Source organism: Salmo salar, chromosome ssa04 (assembly GCF_905237065.1).
Source record: "Salmo salar chromosome ssa04, Ssal_v3.1, whole genome shotgun sequence".
Taxonomy (NCBI): Eukaryota; Metazoa; Chordata; class Actinopteri; order Salmoniformes; family Salmonidae; genus Salmo; species Salmo salar.
Window position 1 is genome coordinate 76,947,201 of NC_059445.1, and position 26,492 is coordinate 76,973,692.

The 26,492-nt window shown below is 42.3% G+C and overlaps 1 protein-coding gene across 2 annotated transcripts in view; it reads left to right on the forward strand.

Annotated features, from left to right (window-relative positions):
- The window catches only part of LOC106603859 (rho GTPase-activating protein 26), a 172,105-nt gene that overhangs the window by 60,400 nt on the left and 85,213 nt on the right, over nt 1–26,492 (forward strand). For both annotated transcript variants that reach the window (XM_045717354.1, XM_045717355.1), the window contains exons 2-6: nt 6,919–7,014; nt 13,275–13,336; nt 14,888–14,959; nt 18,977–19,078; nt 19,751–19,861. In XM_045717354.1, the coding sequence (XP_045573310.1) occupies nt 6,919–7,014; nt 13,275–13,336; nt 14,888–14,959; nt 18,977–19,078; nt 19,751–19,861 (443 nt within the window). The remainder of the gene's footprint in view (nt 1–6,918; nt 7,015–13,274; nt 13,337–14,887; nt 14,960–18,976; nt 19,079–19,750; nt 19,862–26,492) is intronic.

Here is a 26,492-nt window from a genome sequence, read left to right on the forward strand (position 1 = left end):
CTAACTAAACTGACTGTAGTCACAGCCCTAACTAAACTGACTGTAATCACAGCCCTAACTAAACTGACTGTAATCACAGCCCTAACTAAACTGACTGTAATCACAGCCCTAACTAAACTCACTGTAGTCACAGCCCTAACTAAACTGACTGTAATCACAGCCCTAACTCAACTGACTGTAGTCACAGCCCTAACTAAACTGACTGTAATCACAGCCCTAACTAAACTGACTGTAATCACAGCCCTAACTCAACTGACTGTAATCACAGCCCTAACTCATCTGACTGTAATCACAGCCCTAAATAAACTGACTGTAGTCACAGCCCTAACTAAACTGACTGTAGTCACAGCCCTAACTAAACTGACTGTAGTCACAGCCCTAACTAAACTGACTGTAGTCACAGCCCTAACTAAACTGACTGTAGTCACAGCTGTAACTAAACTGACTGTAGTCACAGCCCTAACTAAACTGACTGTAATCACAGCCCTAACTCAACTGACTGTAGTCACAGCCCTAACTAAACTGACTGTAATCACAGCCCTAACTCAACTGACTGTAGTCACAGCCCTAACTAAACTGACTGTAATCACAGCCCTAACTCAACTGACTGTAGTCACAGCCCTAACTAAACTGACTGTAGTCACAGCCATAAATAAACTGACTGTAGTCACAGCCCTAACTAAACTGACTGTAGTCACAGCCCTAACTAAACTGACTGTAGTCACAGTCCTAACACAACTGACTGTAGTCACAGCCCTAACTAAACTGACTGTAGTCACAGCCCTAACTCAACTGACTGTAGTCACAGCCCTAACTAAACTGACTGTAGTCACAGCCCTAACTAAACTGACTGTAGTCACAGCCCTAACTAAACTGACTGCAGTCACAGCCCTAACTAAACTGACTGTAGTCACAGCCCTAACTCAACTGACTGTAGTCACAGCCCTAACTCAACTGACTGTAATCACAGCCCTAACTAAACTGACTGTAGTCACAGCCCTAACTAAACTGACTGTAGTCACAGCCCTAACTAAACTGACTGTAGTCACAGCCCTAACTAAACTGACTGTAGTCACAGCCCTAACTAAACTGACTGTAATCACAGCCCTAACTCAACTGACTGTAGTCACAGCCCTAACTCAACTGACTGTAATCACAGCCCTAACTAAACTGACTGTAATCACAGCCCTAACTAAACTGACTGTAGTCACAGCCCTAACTAAACTGACTGTAGTCACAGCCCTAACTAAACTGACTGTAATCACAGCCCTAACTAAAGTGACTGTAGTCACAGCCCTAACTAAAGTGACTGTAGTCACAGCCCTAACTAAACTGACTGTAATCACAGCCCTAACTAAAGTGACTGTACTTTAGCCTCCCTTCCTTCCAGGTAAAACTGTAATCATCGGTTTCCTCAGCTGCCTGGGTCAAGTCTGGAGTTGAGACAAATCCAATGCTGTGTTGCTGCTGAAATATGCCTTTGTTTTCCTGAATGAATAGTGTTTATATATAGGGCTGCATAGCACTCTGGCTGCTTGTGGATATCCTGTTGATATGGTTACAGGGCCTGGCCTTAAAGTGGAGTCACATAGTCAGGGACACACTTAGACGCACACATACTCACAGACAGCACTGTAGTAGTTTCACTGGTATTGCCCCAACACAGACAGCACTGTAGTAGTTTCACTGGTATTGCCCCAACACAGACAGCACTGTAGTAGTTTCACTGGTATTGCCCCAACACAGACAGCACTGTAGTAGTTTCACTGGTATTGCCCCAACACAGACAGCACTGTAGTAGTTTCACTGGTATTGCCCCAGCACAGACAGCACTGTAGTAGTTTCACTGGTATTGCCCCAGCACACTCTTCACAAAGGGAATCTTTATTGATACAGTTAGGCCAGTAGCAGGGAGTGTGTGTGTGTGCGCGTGTGTGTGTGTGTGTGCGCGTGTGTGTGTGTGTGTGCGCATGTGTGTGTGTGTGTGCGCGTGTGTGTGTGTGTGTGTGCGTTCGTGCATGTCTGGTATGTCATGCATTTGCATCACAAAAGCCTTTGGCGGTGCACTGTGGTGAGATTAGGCCTACTGTGTGGTGAACTGTGTCCTGGAGATGGGGACGTCGTTAACGAACCACGGCCATGTCTCAGACACACACACATGTCTACCAGACACCACATCTCTCCAGTCTAAAACACAGATAACCCAAAGAGCTGTGACTCCTAACCTCTCCAGTCTAAAACACACATAACCTAAAGAGCTGTGACTCCTAACCACTCCAGTCTAAAACACAGATATCCTAAAGAGCTGTGACTCCTAACCTCTCCAGTCTAAAACACAGATAACCTAAAGAGCTGTGACTCCTAACCTCTCCAGTCTAAAACACAGATAACCTAAAGAGCTGTGACTCCTAACCTCTCCAGTCTAAAACACACATAACCTAAAGAGCTGTGACTCCTAACCACTCCAGTCTAAAACACAGATAACCTAAAGAGCTGTGACTCCTAACCTCTCCAGTCTAAAACACACATAACCTAAAGAGCTGTGACTCCTAACCACTCCAGTCTAAAACACACATAACCTAAAGAGCTGTGACTCCTAACCACTCCAGTCTAAAACACACATAACCTAAAGAGCTGTGACTCCTAACCACTCCAGTCTAAAACACACATAACCTAAAGAGCTGTGACTCCTAACCTCTCCAGTCTAAAACACACATAACCTAAAGAGCTGTGACTCCTAACCACTCCAGTCTAAAACACACATAACCTAAAGAGCTGTGGTAAGCTTCAGCCATGTTTCTCTTATAGTGTAGCCTAGTGGTTAGAGCGTTGGGCCAGTAACCCGAAAGGTTGATATTTTATATCCCCATACATGTCTATTAATACACACTTGTACATGTGTGAAATAGGACAAATATAAGCACCCAGCAAATTATTTATTATTATAGAATGAATCGGATGGGACAACAATGTGGTTTTGATTTGGGACAATGTGAATTTAGCATCTTAGTTCTGATGAGTAGGGCTGTGACGGTCACAATTTTGTTTGTTCACTTGTTTACATGGATGAATGTCAGGGCGGCAGGGAGCCTAGTGGTTAGAGTTGGGCCAATAACTGAAAGGTTGCTGGATCGAATCCCTGAGCTGACAAGGTAAAAATCTGTCGTTCTGCCCCTTACCAGGCCGTCATTGTAAATAAGAATTTGTTCTTAACTGACTTGCCTAGTTAAATAAAGGTAAAATTTCAATTATGCTTCTGAATAAAACATGTTTGAAACAAGCCGTTACACTTTGTTATTATCATGTCATTTTATTATGATTATTCAGGTTATTACTTATAAATATTTAATCAACAAATTAAGAAATGCCAGGTTGGAGAGGATGTGTCGCATTTTCGTATTGACACCATTAACCGAGTCAAAATAATGTCCTTGTCTGTCGGCTTATTATGCATGTCATTTATTTTTTAACAGATCCTATTTCCACGCACAAAACCATTCAAACCCATTCCGATGGGTTTTCTCCCACTTTATTTGCATAACGTCACAAACCCAGCTGCTGCGGTCATTTGATGGCATTGACATATGTTCTTCAAGGAGAAAACACCGTATTGAGAGACATAATGTAGCCCAAGCAACTGAAAACATGCCTTTTACAAGATTACATGACAGGAGCGTTTGACTGACAAGGTGAAAATCTGTCGTTCTGCCCCCGAACAAGGCAGTTAACCCACTGTTCCTAGGCTGTCATTGTAAATAAGAATTTGTTCTTAACTGACTTGCCTAGTTAAATAAAGCTTAAATAAAAATGTTTAGCCTATTTATCAGCGACGCTGACTATAAAGGGGGATGGTGTTGGAAAGATTTTTAAAATACTGTGAGGAACTATTATAATTTGAATAGATGAAAAAAATTACTTTGTTGACTTACTGTGTGAGGTGAAGAAAACAATGACTGAGAAGCCCAGCTTATTAATGGTGAGTTAAGACAGTCAGAAATCAGCTATCCCCAAATGGGCACTTACCTATATTTGAAATGTGCGATAAGCAGTCCAGGTACCTCTATGTGTGCTCAGGTACGTGCACTGTTTAAACTACTAGCACACAGCTCGGACACCCATGCATACCCCACAAGACATGCCACCAGAGGTCACAGTCCCCAAGTCCAGTACTACATAGAGCCATGACTACATGGAACTATATTCCACATCAGGTAACTGATGCAAGCAGTGAAATTAGATAAAAAAAAACAGATTAAAATGCACCTTATGGGACAGCGATGACTGTGAAGAAACACACACACAGGTACAAACACACGCATACACGATATCCTACGCACACATTGTAATATTGTTGTATGGTGGTATTATACATTTTGTATTGTAGACATGTAGCGGTGTAATAATGTTATATGATGTACTGTTTTATCTTTCTTTTATGTGTTTGGACCCCAGGAAGAGTAGCTGCTGCCTTGGCAGGAACTAATGGGGATCCATAATAAACCCCAGGAAGAGTAGCTGCTGCCTTGGCAGGAACGAATGGAGATCCATAATAAACCCCAGGAAGAGTAGCTGCTGTCTTGGCAGGAACTAATTGGGATCCCTAATAAACTCCAGGAAGAGTAGCTGCTGCCTTGGCAGGAACTAATTGGGATCCCTATTAAACCCCAGGAAGAGTAGCTGCTGCCTTGGCAGGAACTAATTGGGATCCCTAATAAACCCCAGGAAGAGTAGCTGCTGCCTTGGCAGGAACTAATTGGGATCCCTATTAAACTCCAGGAAGAGTAGCTGCTGCCTTGGCAGGAACTAATTGGGATCCCTATTAAACCCCAGGAAGAGTAGCTACTGCCTTGGCAGGAACTAATTGGGATCCCTAATAAACCCCAGGAAGAGTAGCTGCTGCCTTGGCAGGAACTAATTGGGATCCCTATTAAACCCCAGGAAGAGTAGCTGCTGCCTTGGCAGGAACTAATTGGGATCCCTATTAAACCCCAGGAAGAGTAGCTGCTGCCTTGGCAGGAACTAATGGGGATCCCTAATAAACCCCAGGAAGAGTAGCTGCTGCCTTGGCAGGAACTAATTGGGATCCCTATTAAACCCCAGGAAGAGTAGCTGCTGCCTCGGCAGGAACTAATGGGGATCCCTAATAAACCCCAGGAAGAGTAGCTGCTGCCTCGGCAGGAACTAATTGGGATCCCTATTAAACCCCAGGAAGAGTAGCTGCTGCCTCGGCAGGAACTAATTGGGATCCCTATTAAACCCCAGGAAGAGTAGCTGCTGCCTTGGCAGGAACTAATTGGGATCCCTATTAAACCCCAGGAAGAGTAGCTGCTGCCTTGGCAGGAACTAATGGGGATCCTAATAAACTCCAGGAAGAGTAGCTGCTGCCTTGGCAGGAACTAATTGGGATCCCTATTAAATACAAATACAAATCTCAGTGCAATTAGCACTAGATTCAGGTGGTATGTCACTATGCTTTGCTATAGATATGTTCATGTCATCTTGTCTCTAAAGAGTGAGATGATTGGAGACAGAGAGAGACAGAGAGCGAGACAGAGAGACAGCGAGACAGAGTGTGAGACAGCGAGACAGCGAGACAGCGAGAGACAGACAGAGACAGAGAGAGAGAGACAGAGAGAGAGATAAAGTGAAGAGTTCCAGTGAGGGACATTCTGGAGAGATGTGTGGAAAAATCTCACAGAAGAGGAGACGAGAAGGACACATGACATGACAGGCCTGCTGCAACGTACTGCCTGCCATGTGGTGTGTGTGACAGGGTGTTTGGTTCACCTAGACTCTAAAGCACTGTTGGCCACCTGTCGCTCACCTAATCCTTCTCCAACAGTCTTTAACATTGCCCTTACAGGGAAACAACTTGGCCAAAACTCTAATGCCTCATTTGAGTCATTTCAGAAGAAGTGAAACATGGTCAGGTTACCAGTCTGACCACAGAGATCTCGATGTACAGAGATCTCAATGTACAGAGATCTCGATGTACAGAGATCACGATGTACAGAGATCTCGATGTACAGAGATCACGATGTACAGAGATCTCGATGTACAGAGATCACGATGTACAGAGATCTCGATGTACAGAGATCACGATGTACAGAGATCTCGATGTACAGAGATCACGATGTACAGAGATCTCGATGTACAGAGATCTCGATGTACAGAGATCTCGATGTACAGAGATCTCGATGTACAGAGATCACGATGTACAGAGATCTCGATGTACAGAGATCACGATGTACAGAGATCTCGATGTACAGAGATCTCGATGTACAGAGATCACGATGTACAGAGATCTCGATGTACAGAGATCACGATGTACAGAGATCTCGATGTACAGAGATCTCGATGTACAGAGATCTCGATGTACAGAGATCTCGATGTACAGAGATCACGATGTACAGAGATCTCGATGTACAGAGATCTCGATGTACAGAGATCTCGATGTACAGCTATCTATTGCCATAGTGTTTTCATACTGTGGTGGCTTTGATGCCAGCAACACATTGTGACTCAGTATATGAGAGCAAACTCTGAAGCCATTGGCGTTTTCTAGCCAGCTCTGAGGTCTCACTCCTGAGGCGAGAGCTTCCTTGAGATGCTGAGGCATTCAGTATTTATGAAAAAGTACAAGGTTACAGGGCCTCAATAAAAATGATTCAGACTGGCAAGCAACTGCAAATCATACAGGTGTGTCCATTGAAGGGCTCATGCTATTAACACAAGCATGGTCAATTTATCTCTCTCCCTTCCTCCCTCTCTCTCTGTGAGAATGGTTAACACACAAACTGTGCATCGGACATAGCTAAGGAAGCAGCCTTTTAACACCTCATGCATTGTTTTTTAAAGACGCCCATACGCCTCCCTCTTTTTGTTAACGTGACTTGCCCTCTCTCTGTCCCCCTTCAGATCTGTCCACGGCCAAGAGGAAATTTGCAGAGTCTCTCAACGAGTTTAAGTTCCAGTGCATAGGAGACGCAGAAACGGATGACGAGATATGTATTGGTGAGCTCGCCCTGAGAAGCTTGTAGTTACACACTCAGCACCAGCATAAGCTCATCACCAGTGTTGAAAACATAGTGAAGGCTCGTCACCAGTGTCCAAATCACAGCGAAGGCTGGTCATTAGTGTCCAAAACACAGCAAAGGCTGGTCATTAGTGTCCAAATCACAGCGAAGGCTGGTCATTAGTGTCCAAAACACAGCGAAGGCTGGTCATTAGTGTCCAAAACACAGCGAAGGCTGGTCATTAGTGTCCAAATCACAGCGAAGGCTGGTCATTAGTGTCCAAAACACAGCGAAGGCTGGTCATTAGTGTCCAAATCACAGCGAAGGCTGGTCATTAGTGTCCAAAACACAGCGAAGGCTGGTCATTAGTGTCCAAAACACAGCGAAGGCTGGTCATTAGTGTCCAAATCACAGCGAAGGCTGGTCATTATTGTCCAAATCACAGCGAAGGCTGGTCATTAGTGTCCAAAACACAGCGAAGGCTGGTCATTAGTGTCCAAATCACAGCGAAGGCTGGTCATTAGTGTCCAAATCACAGCGAAGGCTGGTCATTAGTGTCCAAAACACAGCGAAGGCTGGTCATTAGTGTCCAAAACACAGCGAAGGCTGGTCATTAGTGTCCAAATCACAGCGAAGGCTGGTCATTAGTGTCCAAATCACAGCGAAGGCTGGTCATTAGTGTCCAAAACACAGCGAAGGCTGGTCATTAGTGTCCAAATCACAGCGAAGGCTGGTCATTAGTGTCCAAATCACAGCGAAGGCTGGTCATTAGTGTCCAAAACACAGCGAAGGCTGGTCATTAGTGTCCAAAACACAGCGAAGGCTGGTCATTAGTGTCCAAAACACAGTGAAGGCTGGTCATTAGTGTCCAAAACACAGCGAAGGCTGGTGACCAGCATTATGTTAAAAGTACATTCCTGTAATATTTTGTGTTCCTTTTTATAGTAGGAATTGAAATGTAAGACTTGAATTCCACATTTGGAGAGTATTACTCTGTCGAGTGCGTGTAAACAGGATCGTGGCATCTCAAGTGAAAACTCTGACCCAAAACAATGCAGTCATACTAGGCTCGATCAAAACCAGGGTTTCCCAAACTCGGTCCCGGGGCCCCCCCTGAGCGCACGTTTTGGTTTTAGCCCTAGAACTACACAGCTAATTCAGACAATCAAAGATTGATGCTGACTTGGTTATTTGAATCAGATATTATGTACTAGGGCAAAAACCAAAATGTGCACCGGGGGGAGTTTGAGAAACCCTGGTCTAGAGCAGGGATGGAACAATCAGTATCTTGCTAGTTGAACATACATCCTAGTCTAAAGCATGCATGTCAACTAGGATTTCAAATGAATAACCTTGTTATGCAAGCAAAGTCACACGTGTTGAATGTTAGATTGTGTACAGAGCCAAAGTGTGATCACTGGCTCATTATTTATTGACCTCCCTCTTTTTTATATTTTTATTTCACCTTTATTTAACCAGGTAGGATAGTTGAGGACAAGTTCTCATTTACAACTGTGACCTGGCCAAGATAAAGCAAAGCAGTGCGACAAAAACAACAACACAGAGTTACACATGGAATAAACAAAACATACAGTCAATAATACAGTAGAACAAAAGAAAACAAACGTCTATATACAGTGAGTGCAAATGAGGTAAGTAGATAGGCCATGGTGGCGAAGTAATGTAGATGTGCAGAAGATGAATGTGCAAGTAGAGATACTGGGGTGCAAAGGAGCAAGGTAGAGAGATGGGCTGTTTACAGATGGGCTATGTACAGGTGCAGTGATCTGTGAGCTGCTCTGACAGCTGGTGCTTAAAGCTAGTGAGGGAGATATGAGTCTCCAGCTTCAGAGATTTTTGCAGTTCGTTCCAGTCATTGGCAGCAGAGAACATGAATGAAAAACGACCAGAGGAGGAATTGGCTTTGGGGGTGACCAGTGAGATATACCTGCTTGAGCGTGTGCTACGAGTGGGTGCTGCTATGGTGACCAGTGAGCTGAGATAAGGCGGGGCTTTACCTAGCAGAGACTTGTAGATAACCTGTAGCCAGTGGGTTTGGCGACGAGTATGAAGCGAGGGCCAACCAACAAGAGCGTACAGGTCGCAATGGTGGGTAGTGTATGGGGCTTTGGTGACAAAACAGATGGCACTGTGATAGACTGCATCCAGTTTGTTGAGTAGAGTGTTGGAGGCTATTTTATAGATGATATCACCGAAGTCGAGGATCCGTAGGATGGTCAGTTTTACGAGAGTATGTTTGGCAGCATGAGTGAAGGATGCTTTGTTGCGATATAGGAAGCCGATTCTAGATTTAATTTTGGATTGGAGATGCTAAATGTGAGTCTGGAAGGAGAGTTTACAGTCTAACCAGACACCCAGGTATTTGTAGTTGTCCACTTATTCTAAGTCAGAGCCGTCCAGAGTAGTGATGCTGGACGGGTGAGCAGGTGTGGGCGGTGATCGATTGAATAGCATGCATTTAGTTTAATTTGCGTTTAAGAGCAGTTGGAGGCCACGGAAGGAGTGTTGTATGGCATTGAAGCTCGTCTGGAGGTTAGTTAACACAGTGTCCAAAGAGGGGCCAGAAGTATACAGAATGGTGTCGTCTGCGTAGAGGTGGATCAGAGAATCACCAGCAGCAAGAGCAACATCATTGATGTATACAGAGAAGAGAGTCGGCCCGAGAATTAACCCTGTGGCTCACCCATAGAGACTGCCAGAGGTCCGGACAACATGCCCTCCGATTTGACACACTGAACTCTATCTGAGAAGTAGTTGGTAAACCAGGCGAGGCAATCATTTGAGAAACCAAGGCTGTCGAGTCTGCCAATAAGAATGTGGTGATTGACAGAGTCGAAAGCCTTGGCCAGGTCGATGAATACGGCTGCACAGTAATGTCTCTTATCGATGGCGGTTATGATGTCGTTTAGGACCTTGAGCGTGGCTGAGGTGCACCCATGACCAGCTCTGAAACCAGATTGCATAGCGGAGAAGGTGCGGTGGGATTCGAAATGGTCGGTAATCTGTTTGTTACCTTGGCTTTCGAAGACCTTAGAAAGACAGGGTAGGATAGATATAGGTCTGTGGAGGTTTGGATCTAGAGTGTCACCCCCTTTGAAGAGGGGGATGACCGCGGCAGCTTTCCAATCTTTGGGAATCTCAGATGATACGAAAGAGAGGTTGAACAGGCTAGTAATACGGGTTGCAACAATTTCGGCAGATCATTTTAGAAAGAGAGGGTCCAGATTGTCTAGCCTGGCTGATTTGTATGGGTCCAGATTTTGCAGCTCTTTCAGAACATCAGCTATCTGGATTTGGGTGAAGGAGAAATGGTGGGGGCTTTGGCGGGTTGCTGTGGAGAGTGCCGGGCAGTTGATCGGGGTAGGGGTAGCCAGGTGGAAAGCATGGCCAGCCGTAGAGACATGCTTATTGAAATTCTCAATTATAGTGGATTTATCGGTGGTAACAGTGTTTCCTAGCCTCAGAGCAGTGGGCAGCTGGGAGGAGGTGCTCTTATTCTCCATGGACTTTACAGTGTTCCAGAACTTTTTTGAGTTAGTACTACAGGATGCAAATTTCTGTTTGAAAAAGCTAGCCTTAGCTTTTCTAACTGCCAGTGTATATTTGTTCCTAACTTCCCTGAACAGTTCCATATCACGGGGGCTATTCGATGCTAATGCAGAATGCCACAGTATGTTTTTGTGCTGGTCAAGGGCAGACAGGTCTGGAGTGAACCAAGGACTATATCTATTCCTAGTTCTACATTTTTTGAGTGGGGCATGCTTAATTAAGATGGTGAGGAAGGCACTTTAAAAAAATAGCCAGGCATAATCTACTGACGGGATGAGGTCAATGTCATTCCAGGATACCTCGGCCAGGTCGATTAGAAAGGCCTGCTCGCAGAAGTGTTTAGGGAGCGTTTGACAGTGATGAGGGGTGGTCGTTTGGTCGCAGACCCATTACGGATGCAGGCAATGAGGCAGTGATCGCTGAGATCTTGATTGAAAACAGAGGTGTATTTGGAGGGCGAGTTAGTTAGGATGACATCTATGAGGGTGCCCGTGTTTACGGATTTGGGGTTGTACCTGGTAGGTTCATTGATAATTTGTGTGAGATTGAGGGCATCAAGCTTAGATTGTAGGTTGGCCGGGGTGTTAAGCATGTCCCAGTTTAGGTCACCTAGTAGCACGAGCTCAGAAGATAGATGGGGGGCATTCAATTCACATATGGTATCGAGGGCACAGCTGGGGGCAGAGGGAGTTCTATAGCAAGCGGCAACAGTGAGAGACTTGTTTCTGGAAAGGTGAATTTTTAGTATAAGCTCGAATTGTTTGGGTACAGACTTGGATAGTAATACAGAACTCTGCAGGCTATCTTTGCAGTAGATTGCAACACCGCCCCCTTTGCCAGTTCTATCTTGGTGGAAAATGTTATAGTTAGCGATGGAGATTTCAGGGGTTTTGGTGATTTTCCTAAGCCAGGATTCAGACAGGGCTAAGACATCTGGGTTGGCAGAGTGTGCTAAAGCAGTGAGTAAAACAAACCTAGGGAGTAGGCTTCTAATGTTAACATGCATGAAACCAAGGCTTTTACGGTTACAGAAGTCCACAAAAGAGAGCACCTGGGGAGTGGGAGTGGAGCTAGGCACTGCAGGACCTGGATTAACCTCCACATCACCAGAGGAACAGAGGAGAAGTAGGATAAGGGTACGGCTAAAGGCTGTAAGAACTGGTCGTCTACCACGTTCGGAACAGAGAGTAAAAGGAGCAGGTTGCTGGGCACGATAGCATAGATTCAAGGCATAGTGTACAGACAAAGGTAAGGTAGGATGTGAGTACATTGGAGGTAAACCTAGGCATTGAGTAATGATGAGAGAGATATAGTCTCTAGAGACGTTTAAACCAGGTGATGTCATCGCATATGTAGGAGGTGGAACAACATGGTTGGTTAAGGCATATTGAGGAGGGCTATAGGCTCTACAGTGAAATAAGACAGTAATCACTAACCAGGACAGTAATGGACGAGGCATATTGATATTAGAGAGAGGCATGCATAGCCAAGTGAACATATGGGTCCAGTGAGTAGTTGGGCTGACTGGGGACACGGCAATTCAGACATTTAGCAGGCCGATGATAACAGTTAGTAGGCCCGGGGCTAAACAAGCTAGCAGTTAGCAGACCGGGGCTGGCAAGCTAGCAGTTAGCAGACCGGGTTAGCAAGCAAGCAGTTGGCAGACCGGGGCTAGCAGTTTAGCAGACCGGGGCAGGCAAGCTAGCAGTTAGCAGACCGGGCAAGCAAGCTAGCACTTAACAGACCGGGGCTAGCAAGTTAGCCTTTGGGGGATGTCGCGATGGGGGTAAGTCTGTTTTTGCAGCTTCGTGCGGTGAAGTCGATAGACCAGTCGTGGAATTAGTAGGGTTCCAAGTAGCTCTAGGTAGCTAGTAGGCCGCGGTTAGCAGAATGGGCCTTCAGCGGCAATCGCGCCTGAGGGTCCTGTTGGAATCTTCGGGCAGATTATGTCGGTATTCCAGTCGTAGAGGATCGGCGGGGTTCCGTGCCCCGTACCGTCAGTAGAAGGGGTCCGGATATTGTCGCCCAGGAACGGGCTTCGGTGTTAGCACAGGAGCCCTAGCTTCAGGCTAATTGGTGCTTGCTCCGGGATGGAAACGCTAGCCAGGAGTAGTCACCCGGGATTGCGGTTAGCTAGTTGCGACGATCCAGATGAAAATGTTCAGAGTTTGCGGTAGGAATCCAGGGATATGTGGGGGAAAAATAAATAATAATAATAATAGTAGGTCCGTTGTGCTCTGGTTTGAGTCACGTTGTTCGAACTGGCGAGAGCTTTCCGAGCTAAAGGTTAGCAGATGACCGCTAGCAATGGTTTGCTGACTGATAGCTGGTAGGTAGTTAGCTGGCTAGCTTCAGTTGAGGGATTCCAGATCCGAAGTAAATAGAAATACTTTAGAAAAAAACAGATCCAAGCCACATTGGGTGAGGCGGGTGGCAGGAGAGTATTTAGAAGTTGAGGTTTAGGAAAATATTTTTAAAAGATATGCAAAGAAAAATATGTAAAAAGATATATACAAGGGCCACGACAGGACAAAGACAAAGACGTCTGACTGCTACGCCATCTTGTCTGTCTGTCTGTCTGTCTGTCTGTCTGTCTGTCTGTCTGTCTGTCTGTCTGTCTGTCTGTCTGTCTGTCTGTCTGTCTGTCTGTCTGTCTGTCTGTCTGTCTGTCTGTCTGTCTGTCTACAGCAAAGTCTCTACAGGAGTTTGCTGGAGTGTTGCAGAACCTGGAGGATGAGAGAACACGGATGGTGAGTGCCAGATATACAGTGCCTTCTGAAAGTTTTCAGACCCCTTGAATTTTGTTACGTTACAGCCTTATTACAAAAAAATATTTTAAATCCCTCAGCAATCTACACACAATACCTCATATTGGCAAAGCTAAAACAGGTTTCAAGACATTTTTGCGAATGTATTAGAAATAAAAAACAGAAATACCTTATTTACATAAATATTCAGACCCTTTGCTATGAGACTCGAAATTGAGCTCAGGTGCATCCTGTTTCCATTAAGCATCCTTGAGATGTTTCTACAACTTCATTGGAGTCACCCTCTGGTAAATTCAATTGATTTGACATGATTTGAAAAGGCACACACCTGTCTATATACTGTCCCACAGTTGACAGTGCATGTCAGAGCAAAAACCATGCCATGAGGTCGAAAGAATTGTCCGTAGAGCCCCGAGACAGGATTGTGTCGAGGCACAGATATGGGGAAGTGTACCAACAAATGTCTGCAGCATTGAAGGTCCCCAAGAACACAGTGGCCTCTGTCATTCTTAAATGGAAGAAGTTTGGAACCACCAAGACTCTTCCTAGAGCTGGTCGCCCAGCCAAACTGAGCAAATGGGGTAGAAGGGCCTTGGTCAGGGAGGTGACCAAGAACCCGATGGTCACTCTGACAGAGTTCTAGAGTTCCTCTGTTGAGATGGGAGAACCTTCCAGAAGGACAACCATCTCCGCAGCACTCCACCTGAAGACTCTCAGACCATGAGAAACAAGATTCTCTGGTCTGATGAAACCAAGATTGAACTCTTTGGCCTGAATGCCAAGCGTCACATCTGGAGGAAACCTGGCACCATCCCTATGGTGAAGCATGGTGGTGGCAGATTCATGTTGTGGGGATGTTTTTCAGTGGCAAGGACTGGGAGACTAGTCAGGATTGATGGAAAGATGAGCGGAGCAAAGTACAGAGAGATCCTTGATGAAAACCTGCTCAAGAGTGCTCAGGACCTCAGAATAGGGCAAAGGTTCACCTTCCAACAGGACAATGACACTAACCACACAGCTAAGACAGATAATGCAGGAGTGGCTTCGGGACAAGTCTCTGAATGTCCTTGAGTGGCCCAGCCAGACCCCGGACATGAACCGGATTGAATATCTCTGGAGAGACCTGAAAATAGCTGTGCAGCAACACTCCCCATCCAACCTGACAGAGCTTGAAAATATCTGCAGAGGAGAAAGTGAGAAACTCCCCAAATACAGGTGTGCCTATCTTGTAGCATCATACCCAAGAAGACTTGAGGCTGTAGTCACTGCTTCAACAAAGTACTGAGTAAAGGGTCTGAATACTTATGTAAATGTGATATTTCCATTTTTTGTTGTTAATAATTTTGCAAAAACTCCTAAAAAACTGTTTTTGCTTTGTCATTATGGGGTATTATGTGTAAATTGATGAGGGAAAAAAACAATTTATTCAATTTTAGAAAAAAGCTGTAATGTAACAAAATGTGGAAAAAGTCAAGGGGAGTGAGGTCCTGTGTGATCAGCTGTGTTGTGACTGATCGCTGCATCTCTGCTCAGATTGAAAATGCCAATGATGTGCTGATCATACCGCTGGAGCGCTTCAGGAAGGAGCAGATCAGTGCTGCCAAGGTAAGGATATACTATGACTGGACCCCCGAGAAGGGTGCAATTGAGGCCCGCAATTCGGGGCTTTCCTGTATACTAATATTTCTATTGCAATTTTTTTTTAGTTAGGACAGGCTGGAGGTGGGGGCACTCCGGTACAGTTGGTGGCGTTAATGCACAATACCGTTGAATGCCAGCAGCCTATAAACCCCACAGAAGATGGGCACTGTTTTCCCGCAGTTCTGATAACGACTGCGAGGGCAGCTGTTCGGCAGACAGGATCGAAGGAAACTGCTACTTTAGCAAGCTAGTCCTAAGGAGTACTCTGGTACATAGCAGGCAGGAGTGACACTGTGTGCTGGCTTGCTAACTAGCAAGCACTCTGTGTCGGTAACCATCAAGCTAGCCAGTACATGGTATTGCCCCAGCCTCCCACCTGCTGTGCTAGCGGGAGGCAGGAACAACTGGTAGACAGTGTCCATTGGGCCCTGTCTGTCGGGTAAGGTTTTCTCTTGTACACAGCAGGCGGGAGGCAGGGGCGACCCCATGTACTATCTAGCTAAATAGCAATGCATGAACTAATAGGATGCAAAGAGGGGGGGTGTTCATGAAGGAACCAATGGGATGCTCGAGGGGTGGCGTTCCTGCGGATTGCTTGCTGCAGTTGCACACTATTGGGGGGGATCCCCTCCTCTAAATGTCCTGTTAATCCTTACTATGGGGTCATTGTGTGATTTTACAATCCCTCGTAGATTATGAGGGGAATTATAATCCTTATTGGGTCATGTAGCCATTTTATAATCCCTGTTTAGCCTTGAAAGACAAAAAAACAACATATTTGTCTGTTACATTTTAACTGATTGTTAGGAAATGCACTGATCACTCAAATATTATCAGTTTTCCATTCAGTTTGGCAGGTAACTGACTTTGTCCAGGTTGTGCTGATTCCACAGCCACTGCATACAGTTGAAGTCGGAAGTTTACATACACATAGGTTGGAGTCATTAAAAGTCATTTTTCAACCACTCCACAAATTTCTTGTTAACAAACTATAGTTTTGGCAAGTCGGTTAGGACATCTACTTTGTGCATGACACAAGTCATTTTTCCAACAATTGTTTACAAACAGATTATTTCACTTTTAATTTACTGTATCAAAATTCCAGTGGGTCAGAAGTTTACATACACTAAGCTGACTGTGCCTTTAAACAGCTTGGAATATTTCAGAAAATGATATCATGGCTTTAGAAGCTTCTGATAGGCTAATTGACATCATTTGAATCAATTGGAGGTGTACCTGTGGATGTATTTCAAGGCCTACCTTCAAACTCAGTGCCTTTGCTTGACATCATGGGAAAATCAAAAGAAATCAGCCAAGACCTCAGAAAAACAATTCTAGACTTCCACAAGTCTGGTTCATCCTTGGGAGCAATTTCCAAACGCCTGAAGGTACCGCGTTCATCTGTACAAACAATAGTACACAAGTTTAAACAACATGGGACCACGCAGCCGTCATACCACTCAGGAAGGAGACGCGTTCTGTCTCCTAGAGATGAACGTACTTTGAAGCGAAAAGTGCAAATCAATCCCAGAACAACAGCAAAGGACCTTGTGAAGATGCTGGAGGAAACAGGTACAAAAGTATCCATATCCACAGTAAAACGAGTCCTATATCGACATAACCTGAAAGGCCGCTCAGCAAGGAAGAAGCCACTGCTCCAAAACCGCCATAAAATAGCCAGACTACGGTTTGCAAATGGGCCTTCCAAATGGACAATGACCCCAAGCATACTTCCAAAGTTGTGGCAAAATGGCTTAAGGATGACAAAGTCAACATATTCGAGTGGCCATCACAAAGCCCTGACCTCAATCCTATAGAAAATCTGTGGGCATAACTGAAAAAGCGTGTGCGAGCAAGGAGGCCTACAAACCTGACTCAGTTACACCAGCTCTGTCAGGAGGAATGGGTCAAAATTCACTCAACTTATTGTGGGAAGCTTGTGGAAGGCTACCTGAAAAGTTTGACTCAAGATAAACAATTTTAAGGCAATGCTACCAAATACTAATTGAGTGTATGTAAACTTCTGATCCATTGGGAATGTGATGAAAGAAATAAAAGCTGAGATAAATCACTCTGTCTACTATTATTCTGACATTTCACGTTCTTAAAATAAAGTGGTGATCCTAACTGACCTAAGACAGAATTTTTACTAAGATTAAATGTCAGGATTTGTGAAAAACGGAGTTTAAATGTATTTGGCTAAGATGTATGTAAACTTCCGACTTCAACTGTAGAGGTTATATGTTTGTAGGGTAGACTATGTAATGTATGCATTGCAGGGAGTAGCATCCCTCTATTAAATCACCATTGATGACCGCATTCAGAGATCTCCCTACACTACCTCGGTGTGTCTATATTGCTCTCAGCTCTGCCTGCCAGAGCTGACAGGTCGTATGTGATAAGACACTGCCACCACATGGCCAATACTGGTAATACATGAAGGGCTTTATCAGGATTTAGCTGGTTGATTGTTAATGAAGAAAGGTAACAGCCATCATATTGAGAGTGATATTAAATTGATATAACTTTGTGAATGTACTTCACACCATTATCATTATAATCTTAACCATAACCCTTACCTAACCTTAACCTGTACCTAACCATAACCATTCAAAATGTTCACTTCAATGGGGGGGTAGGGACGTCCCAAGGATCCCGGATAGCACGGCCTTGAAACATGTCAAAAGTGTATAACAGCCATGATGCAGGTGAATTTATTATGAAGGGTTAGAGCTAATAGAATGACTTTGGTTTGCTATATTATGATGCTTCGAAGTGATGTGTTGAGCAGCTGTTGTGGACATTCTGCTCTGAGGAGGGTTGATTGGTTCTACTTCCTGTGGAAACTGGCTGGTTTTGAAAGGCTGGGTCATGTGACTGGGTGGACAGGGATGATGACATCACTCAGTAACAGGTGTGGACACAGTCAATGTGCCCCAGGGTGATGAGTACTGTACTGCATGTTAGTACTGACACACCCTGTTATGTCTGTATGTCTGTCTGTGGATGACCTCAATTCCAGAAGTTCGGTATAAAGTGGTCTATTGTTTTCCCACCAGCTGTGAGCTGTCTCTGTAGGTTTTAGCAGCCCTAGAGGACTTGTGATTGCAACCTGTGTCTCACAACATGTGCCTCCAGGTTTGTCGGTGAAGCTGAGCTCTGGACATACCAATAATACCCACAACTCTTGAGAAATGATGTTCTGTTGGAAGGTACACTCAGAAAAAAGGGTTCCAAAAGGGTTCTTCGGCTGTCCCCATAGGAGAACCATTTTGGTTCCAGGTAAAACCCTTTTGGGTTCCATGTAGAACCCTCTGTGAAAAGGATTCTACATGGAACCCAAAAGGGTTCTACCTGGAACCAAACATGGTTCTTCAAAGGTTTCTCCTATGGGGACAGCTGAAGAATCCTTTTAGGTTCTAGATGGCACCCTTTTTTCTAAGAGTGTAGCAGTTATGATGCCAAAACAGATCTATTGCTGCTTTTCAACTGTAACACCAGTGTTACACTAGTGTATACACCCTTATGATATACTAGGGGCATTGTGTTTCCATAGCTAGGGCTGCCAGTGAGGACTTGTAAAGAGCAGAATCAACAACCCTGTAATCAAAACAGTTTATTTGTGAGAAGGTGTTAAAGTTCACAGTTAGCCATTGTTATGTAAATTAAATCTGCAGTACCAGTGGCTTGGCTTTGGCCCCAAGTGAAACAGGTCCACCGGAACCATGGGCCAGTAAAGCACCGGTGCTGGCCCGCGTAGATTGAAACAGAAAAAGTCTGAGTCTTTTGGGTAAAACACCGGGTTAAATCCTTTTTGGAAATGGGCCATATGTCTGATATAGAGGTCTCCCTTAGGAAAGATGTCTCCTGACCTCAATTGGGCTTCCTGGTTAATTAAAAATACACATTGCTGTGTGTGGTCTCCAGGACTTTAGAGGAAACAAAGTGACTGTTGGTGACCTTTTTACTGACCTCTCACAGGAAGCCAAGAAGAAATACGACAAAGAGACAGAGAAGTACTGTGCTGTACTGGAGAAGCACCTGAGTCTATCAGCAAAGAAGAAAGAAGCACATCTCCATGAAGTAAGCACATACCTTTCCCTTGCTGCAGTAGGTCCATGTTTCCATGAAGTAAGCACATACCTTTCCCTTGCTGCAGTAGGTCCATGTTTCCATGAAGTAAGCACATACCTTTCCCTTGCTGCAGTAGGTCCATGTTTCCATGAAGTAAGCACATACCTTTCCCTTGCTGCAGTAGGTCCATGTTTCCATGAAGTAAGCACATACCTTTCCCTTGCTGCAGTAGGTCCATGTTTCCATGAAGTAAGCACATACCTTTCCCTTGCTGCAGTAGGTCCATGTTTCCATGAAGTAAGCACATACCTTTCCCTTGCTGCAGTAGGTCCATGTTTCCATGAAGTAAGTACATACCTTTCCCTTGCTGCAGTAGGTCCATGTTTCCATGAAGTAAGCACATACCTTTCCCTTGCTGCAGTAGGTCCATGTTTCCATGAAGTAAGCACATACCTTTCCCTTGCTGCAGTAGGTCCATGTTTCCATGAAGTAAGTACATACCTTTCCCTTGCTGCAGTAGGTCCATGTTTCCATGAAGTAAGTACATACCTTTCCCTTGCTGCAGTAGGTCCATGTTTACCTTTAAGTGTTGATGTGTTTGTGAGTTGTCTCACTTCAATCCTGAGGTGATGTGTGTGTCCTGAACGTTAGTTCCAACAGAGTCACGTGTGTGTTGTGCAGGCAGACAGTCAGGTGGACCACGTGCGGCAGCATTTCTATGAGGTGTCTCTGGAGTACGTGTTCAAGGTGCAGGAAGTCCAGGAAAGGAAGATGTTTGACTTTGTAGAGCCGGTGAGTGAGAATGCCAACCGCCCTCAGCATCTGCTGTCTTTTACTGTATACTGCTTAGGGTTGCAAAACCCTAGTACCTTTCCCAAAACATCCAGGTTTTTCAGAAATCCTGGTTGGAAGACGTATTTTCTGCTTATTCCCTCCTGAACCTTCCAACCAGGATTTCTGAAAAACCTGGGAATTTGGGGAAAGGTACTGGAGTTTTGCAATCCTACTATTGTGACTGTTCTACTGTGACTGTTCTGCTGTTACTGTTCTACTGTTACTGTTCTATGGTTACTGTTACTGTTCTACTGTTACTGTTGTATGGTTACTATACTACAGTTACTGTTCTACTGTTACTGTTCTACTGTTACTGTTCTATGGTTACTATACTACAGTTACTGTTCAACTGTTACTGTTCAACTGTTACTGTTCTACTGTTACTGTTCAACTGTTACTGTTCAACTGTTACTGTTCAACTGTTACTGTTACTGTTCTACTGTTACTGTTCAACTGTTACTGTTCTACTGTTACTGTTCAACTGTTACTGTTCTACTGTTACTGTTCAACTGTTACTGTTACTGTTCTACTGTTATTGTACTACAGTTAATGTTCTACTGTTACTGTTCTACTGTTACTGTTCAACTGTTACTGTTCTACTGTTACTGTTCAACTGTTACTGTTACTGTTCTACTGTTATTGTACTACAGTTAATGTTCTACTGTTACTGTTCTACTGTTACTGTTTCACTGTTACTGTTCTACTGTTACTGTTCTACTGTTACTGTTCTACTGTTACTGTTACTGTTTTATGGTTACTGTTCTACTGTTACTGTTCTACTGTTACTGTTCTACTGTTACTGTTTTATGGTTACTGTTCTACTGTTACTGTTCAACTGTTACTGTTCTACTGTTACTGTTCAACTGTTACTGTTCTACTGTTATTGTACTACAGTTAATGTTCTACTGTTACTGTTCTACTGTTACTGTTTCACTGTTACTGTTTCACTGTTACTGTTCTACTGTTACTGTTCTACTGTTACTGTTCTATGGTTACTGTTCTACTGTTACTGTTCTACTGTTACTGTTTTATGGTTACTGTTCTACTGTTACTGTTCAACTGTTACTGTTACTACTGTTGCTTTACTACTGTTACTGTTAAACTGTTACTGTACTACACTTACTGTTCTACTGTTACTGTTCTACTGTTACTGTACTACTTTTACTACTGTTACTGTACTACTGTTACTGTACTACTGTTACTGTTCTACTGTTACTGTACTACTGTTACTGTACTACTGTTCTGCTGTTACTGTTCTACTGTGACTGTTCTACTGTTACTGTACTACTGTTACTGTACTACTGTTACTGTACTACTGTTCTGCTGTTACTGTTCTACTGTGACTGTTCTACTGTTACTGTTCTACTGTTACTGTACTACTGTTCTGCTGTTACTACTGTTGCTTTACTACTGTTACTGTTAAACTGTTACTGTACTACACTTACTGTTCTACTGTTATTGTTCTACTGTTACTGTTCTACTGTTACTGTACTACAGTTACTGTACTACTGTTAGTGTACTACTGTTACTAACTGTTGCTGTACTACTGGTACTACTGGTACTACTGTTACTACTGTTACTGTTAAATTGTTACTGTACTACAGTTACTGTTCTACTGTTACTGTTCTACTGTTACTGTACTACTTTTATTACTGTTACTGTACCACTGTTTCTGTTCTGCTGTTACTGTTCTACTGTTACTGTTCTACTGTTACTGTACTACTGTTCTACTGTGACTGTTCTACTGTTGCTGTTCTACTGTTACTGTTCTACTGTTACTCTACTACTGTTACTATTGTTACTGTACTATTGTTACTACTGTTACTGTACTACTGTTACTATACTACTGTTACTGTTCTATAGTTACTGTACTACTGTTAAACTGTTACTTTATTACAGTTACTAATGTTTCTGTACTTCTGTTACTGTTCTACTGTTACTGTTCTACTGTTACTGTTTTATGGTTACTGTTCTACTGTGACTGTTCTACTGTTACTGTACTATAGATACTGTTCTAGTGTTACTATTCTACATTTACTGTTCTTCTGTTACTATACTATAGTTACTGTTCTACTGTTGCTATACTACGTTTACTGCTCTACTGTTACTGTTCTACTGTTACTGTACTACTGTTACTGTACTACTATTACTGTTCTATGGTTACTTTTCTACTGTTCTGTTAGGCTGTTACTGTTTTACTGTTACTGTACTACTGTTACTTTATTACTGTCATTGTTCTGTGGTTACTGTTGAACTGTTACTGTACTAATGTTACTACTGTTACTGTACTACTGTTACTGTACTACATTTACTGTACTATTGTTACTTTACTACTGTACTACTGTTACTCTACTACAGTTACTGTACTACAGTTACTGTTACTGTTCTACAGTTACTGTACTCCTGTTAGTGTACTACTGTTACTACTCTTGCTGTACTACTGTTACTACTGTTACTGTTAAACTGTTACTGCACTACAGTTACTGTTCTACTGTTGCTGTACTACTTTTACTACTGTTACTGTACTACTGTTGCTGTTCTGCTGTTACTGTTCTACTGTTACTGTACTGCTTTTACTACTGTTACTGTACTACTGTTACTGTTCTGCTTTTACTGTTCTACTGTTACTATACTACAGTTACTGTTTTAATATTCTGTTGTTACTGTTCTACTGTTACTGTTCAACTGTTACTGTTACTGTTCTACTGTTACTGTTCAACTGTTACTGTTCTACTGTTACTGTTCAACTGTTACTGTTCTACTGTTACTGTTCAACTGTTACTGTTACTGTTCTACTGTTATTGTACTACAGTTAATGTTCTACTGTTACTGTTCTACTGTTACTGTTTCACTGTTACTGTTCTACTGTTACTGTTCTACTGTTACTGTTCTACTGTTACTGTTACTGTTTTATGGTTACTGTTCTACTGTTACTGTTCTACTGTTACTGTTCTACTGTTACTGTTTTATGGTTACTGTTCTACTGTTACTGTTCTACTGTTACTGTTCAACTGTTACTGTTCTACTGTTACTGTTCAACTGTTACTGTTCTACTGTTATTGTACTACAGTTAATGTTCTACTGTTACTGTTCTACTGTTACTGTTTCACTGTTAGTGTTTCACTGTTACTGTTCTACTGTTACTGTTCTACTGTTACTGTTCTATGGTTACTGTTCTACTGTTACTGTTCTACTGTTACTGTTTTATGGTTACTGTTCTACTGTTACTGTTCAACTGTTACTGTTACTACTGTTGCTTTACTACTGTTACTGTTAAACTGTTACTGTACTACACTTACTGTTCTACTGTTACTGTTCTACTGTTACTGTACTACTTTTACTGTTCTACTGTTACTGTTCTACTGTGACTGTTCTACTGTTACTGTACTACTGTTACTGTACTACTGTTACTGTACTACTGTTCTGCTGTTACTGTTCTACTGTGACTGTTCTACTGTTACTGTTCTACTGTTACTGTACTACTGTTCTGCTGTTACTGTTCTACTGTGACTGTTCTACTGTTACTGTACTATAGTTACTGTTCTACTGTTACTACTGTTGCTTTACTACTGTTACTGTTAAACTGTTACTGTACTACACTTACTGTTCTACTGTTATTGTTCTACTGTTACTGTACTACTGTTACTGTTCTACTGTTACTGTTCTACTGTTACTGTTACTGTTTTATGGTTACTGTTCTACTGTGACTGTTCTACTGTTACTGTTATACAGTTACTACTGTTACTGTACTACAGTTACTGTACTACTGTTAGTGTACTACTGTTACTACTGTTGCTGTACTACTGGTACTACTGTTACTACTGTTACTGTTAAACTGTTACTGTACTACAGTTACTGTTCTACTGTTACTGTTGTACTGTTACTACTGTGGCTGTACTACTATTACTACTGTTACTGTTAAACTGTTACTGTACTACAGTTACTGTTCTACTGTTACTGTTCTACTGTTACTACTGTGGCTGTACTACTGGTACTACTGTTACTGTACTACTGTTACTGTTAAATTGTTACTGTACTACAGTTACTGTTCTACTGTTACTGTTCTACTGTTACTGTACTACTTTTATTACTGTTACTGTACTACTGTTACTGTTCTACTGTTACTGTTCTACTGTTACTGTACTACTGTTCTACTGTGACTGTTCTACTGTTGCTGTTCTACTGTTACTGTTCTACTGTTACTCTACTACTGTTACTATTGTTACTGTACTATTGTTACTACTGTTACTGTACTACTGTTACTATACTACTGTTACTGTTCTATAGTTACTGTACTACTGTTAAACTGTTACTTTATTACAGTTACTAATGTTTCTGTACTTCTGTTACTGTTCTACTGTTACTGTTCTACTGTTACTGTTTTATGGTTACTGTTCTACTGTGACTGTTCTACTGTTACTGTACTATAGATACTGTTCTAGTGTTACTATTCTACATTTACTGTTCTTCTGTTACTATACTATAGTTACTGTTCTACTGTTGCTATACTACGTTTACTGCTCTACTGTTACTGTTCTACTGTTACTGTACTACTGTTACTGTACTACTATTACTGTTCTATGGTTACTTTTCTACTGTTCTGTTAGGCTGTTACTGTTTTACTGTTACTGTACTACTGTTACTTTATTACTGTCATTGTTCTGTGGTTACTGTTGAACTGTTACTGTACTAATGTTACTACTGTTACTGTACTACTGTTACTGTACTACATTTACTGTACTATTGTTACTTTACTACTGTACTACTGTTACTCTACTACAGTTACTGTACTACAGTTACTGTTACTGTTCTACAGTTACTGTACTCCTGTTAGTGTACTACTGTTACTACTCTTGCTGTACTACTGTTACTACTGTTACTGTTAAACTGTTACTGCACTACAGTTACTGTTCTACTGTTGCTGTACTACTTTTACTACTGTTACTGTACTACTGTTGCTGTTCTGCTGTTACTGTTCTACTGTTACTGTACTGCTTTTACTACTGTTACTGTACTACTGTTACTGTTCTGCTTTTACTGTTCTACTGTTACTATACTACAGTTACTGTTTTAATATTCTGTTGTTACTGTTCTACTGTTACTGTTCTACTGTTACTGTACTGCTGTTCTACTGTCACTGTTCTACTGTTGCTGTTCTGTTGTTACTGTTCTATGGTTACTGTACTACTGTTAAACTGTTACTTTATTACAGTTACTAATGTTACTGTACTACTATTCTACTGTTACTGTTCTACTGTTACTGTACTACTGTTCTACTGTGACTGTTCTACTGTTGCTGTTCTGTTGTTACTGTTCTATGGTTACTGTACTACTGTTAAACTGTTACTTTATTACAGTTACTAATGTTACTGTACTACTATTCTATTGTTACTGTTCTACTGTTACTGTTCTACTGTTACTGTTCTACAGTTCTACTGTTACTGTACTACTGTTCTACAGTTACTGTTCTACTGTTACTGTTTTACTGTTACTGTACTACTTTTATTACTGTTACTGTACCACTGTTTCTGTTCTGCTGTTACTGTTCTACTGTTACTGTTCTACTGTTACTGTACTACTGTTCTACTGTGACTGTTCTACTGTTGCTGTTCTACTGTTACTGTTCTACTGTTACTCTACTACTGTTACTATTGTTACTGTACTATTGTTACTACTGTTACTGTACTACTGTTACTATACTACTGTTACTGTTCTATAGTTACTGTACTACTGTTAAACTGTTACTTTATTACAGTTACTAATGTTTCTGTACTTCTGTTACTGTTCTACTGTTACTGTTTCATGGTTACTGTTCTACTGTGACTGTTCTACTGTTACTGTACTATAGATACTGTTCTAGTGTTACTATTCTACATTTACTGTTCTTCTGTTACTATACTATAGTTACTGTTCTACTGTTGCTATACTACGTTTACTGCTCTACTGTTACTGTTCTACTGTTACTGTACTACTGTTACTGTACCACTATTACTGTTCTATGGTTACTTTTCTACTGTTCTGTTCAGCTGTTACTGTTTTAATGTTGCTGTACTACTGTTACTGTACTACAATTACTGTACTACTGTTGCTACTGTTACTGTACTACTGTTACTTTATTACTGTCATTGTTCTGTGGTTACTGTTGAACTGTTACTGTACTAATGTTACTACTGTTACTGTACTACTGTTACTGTACTACATTTACTGTACTATTGTTACTTTACTACTGTACTACTGTTACTCTACTACAGTTACTGTACTACAGTTACTGTTACTGTTCTACAGTTACTGTACTCCTGTTAGTGTACTACTGTTACTACTCTTGCTGTACTACTGTTACTACTGTTACTGTTAAACTGTTACTGCACTACAGTTACTGTTCTACTGTTGCTGTACTACTTTTACTACTGTTACTGTACTACTGTTGCTGTTCTGCTGTTACTGTTCTACTGTTACTGTACTGCTTTTACTACTGTTACTGTACTACTGTTACTGTTCTGCTTTTACTGTTCTACTGTTACTATACTACAGTTACTGTTTTAATATTCTGTTGTTACTGTTCTACTGTTACTGTTCTACTGTTACTGTA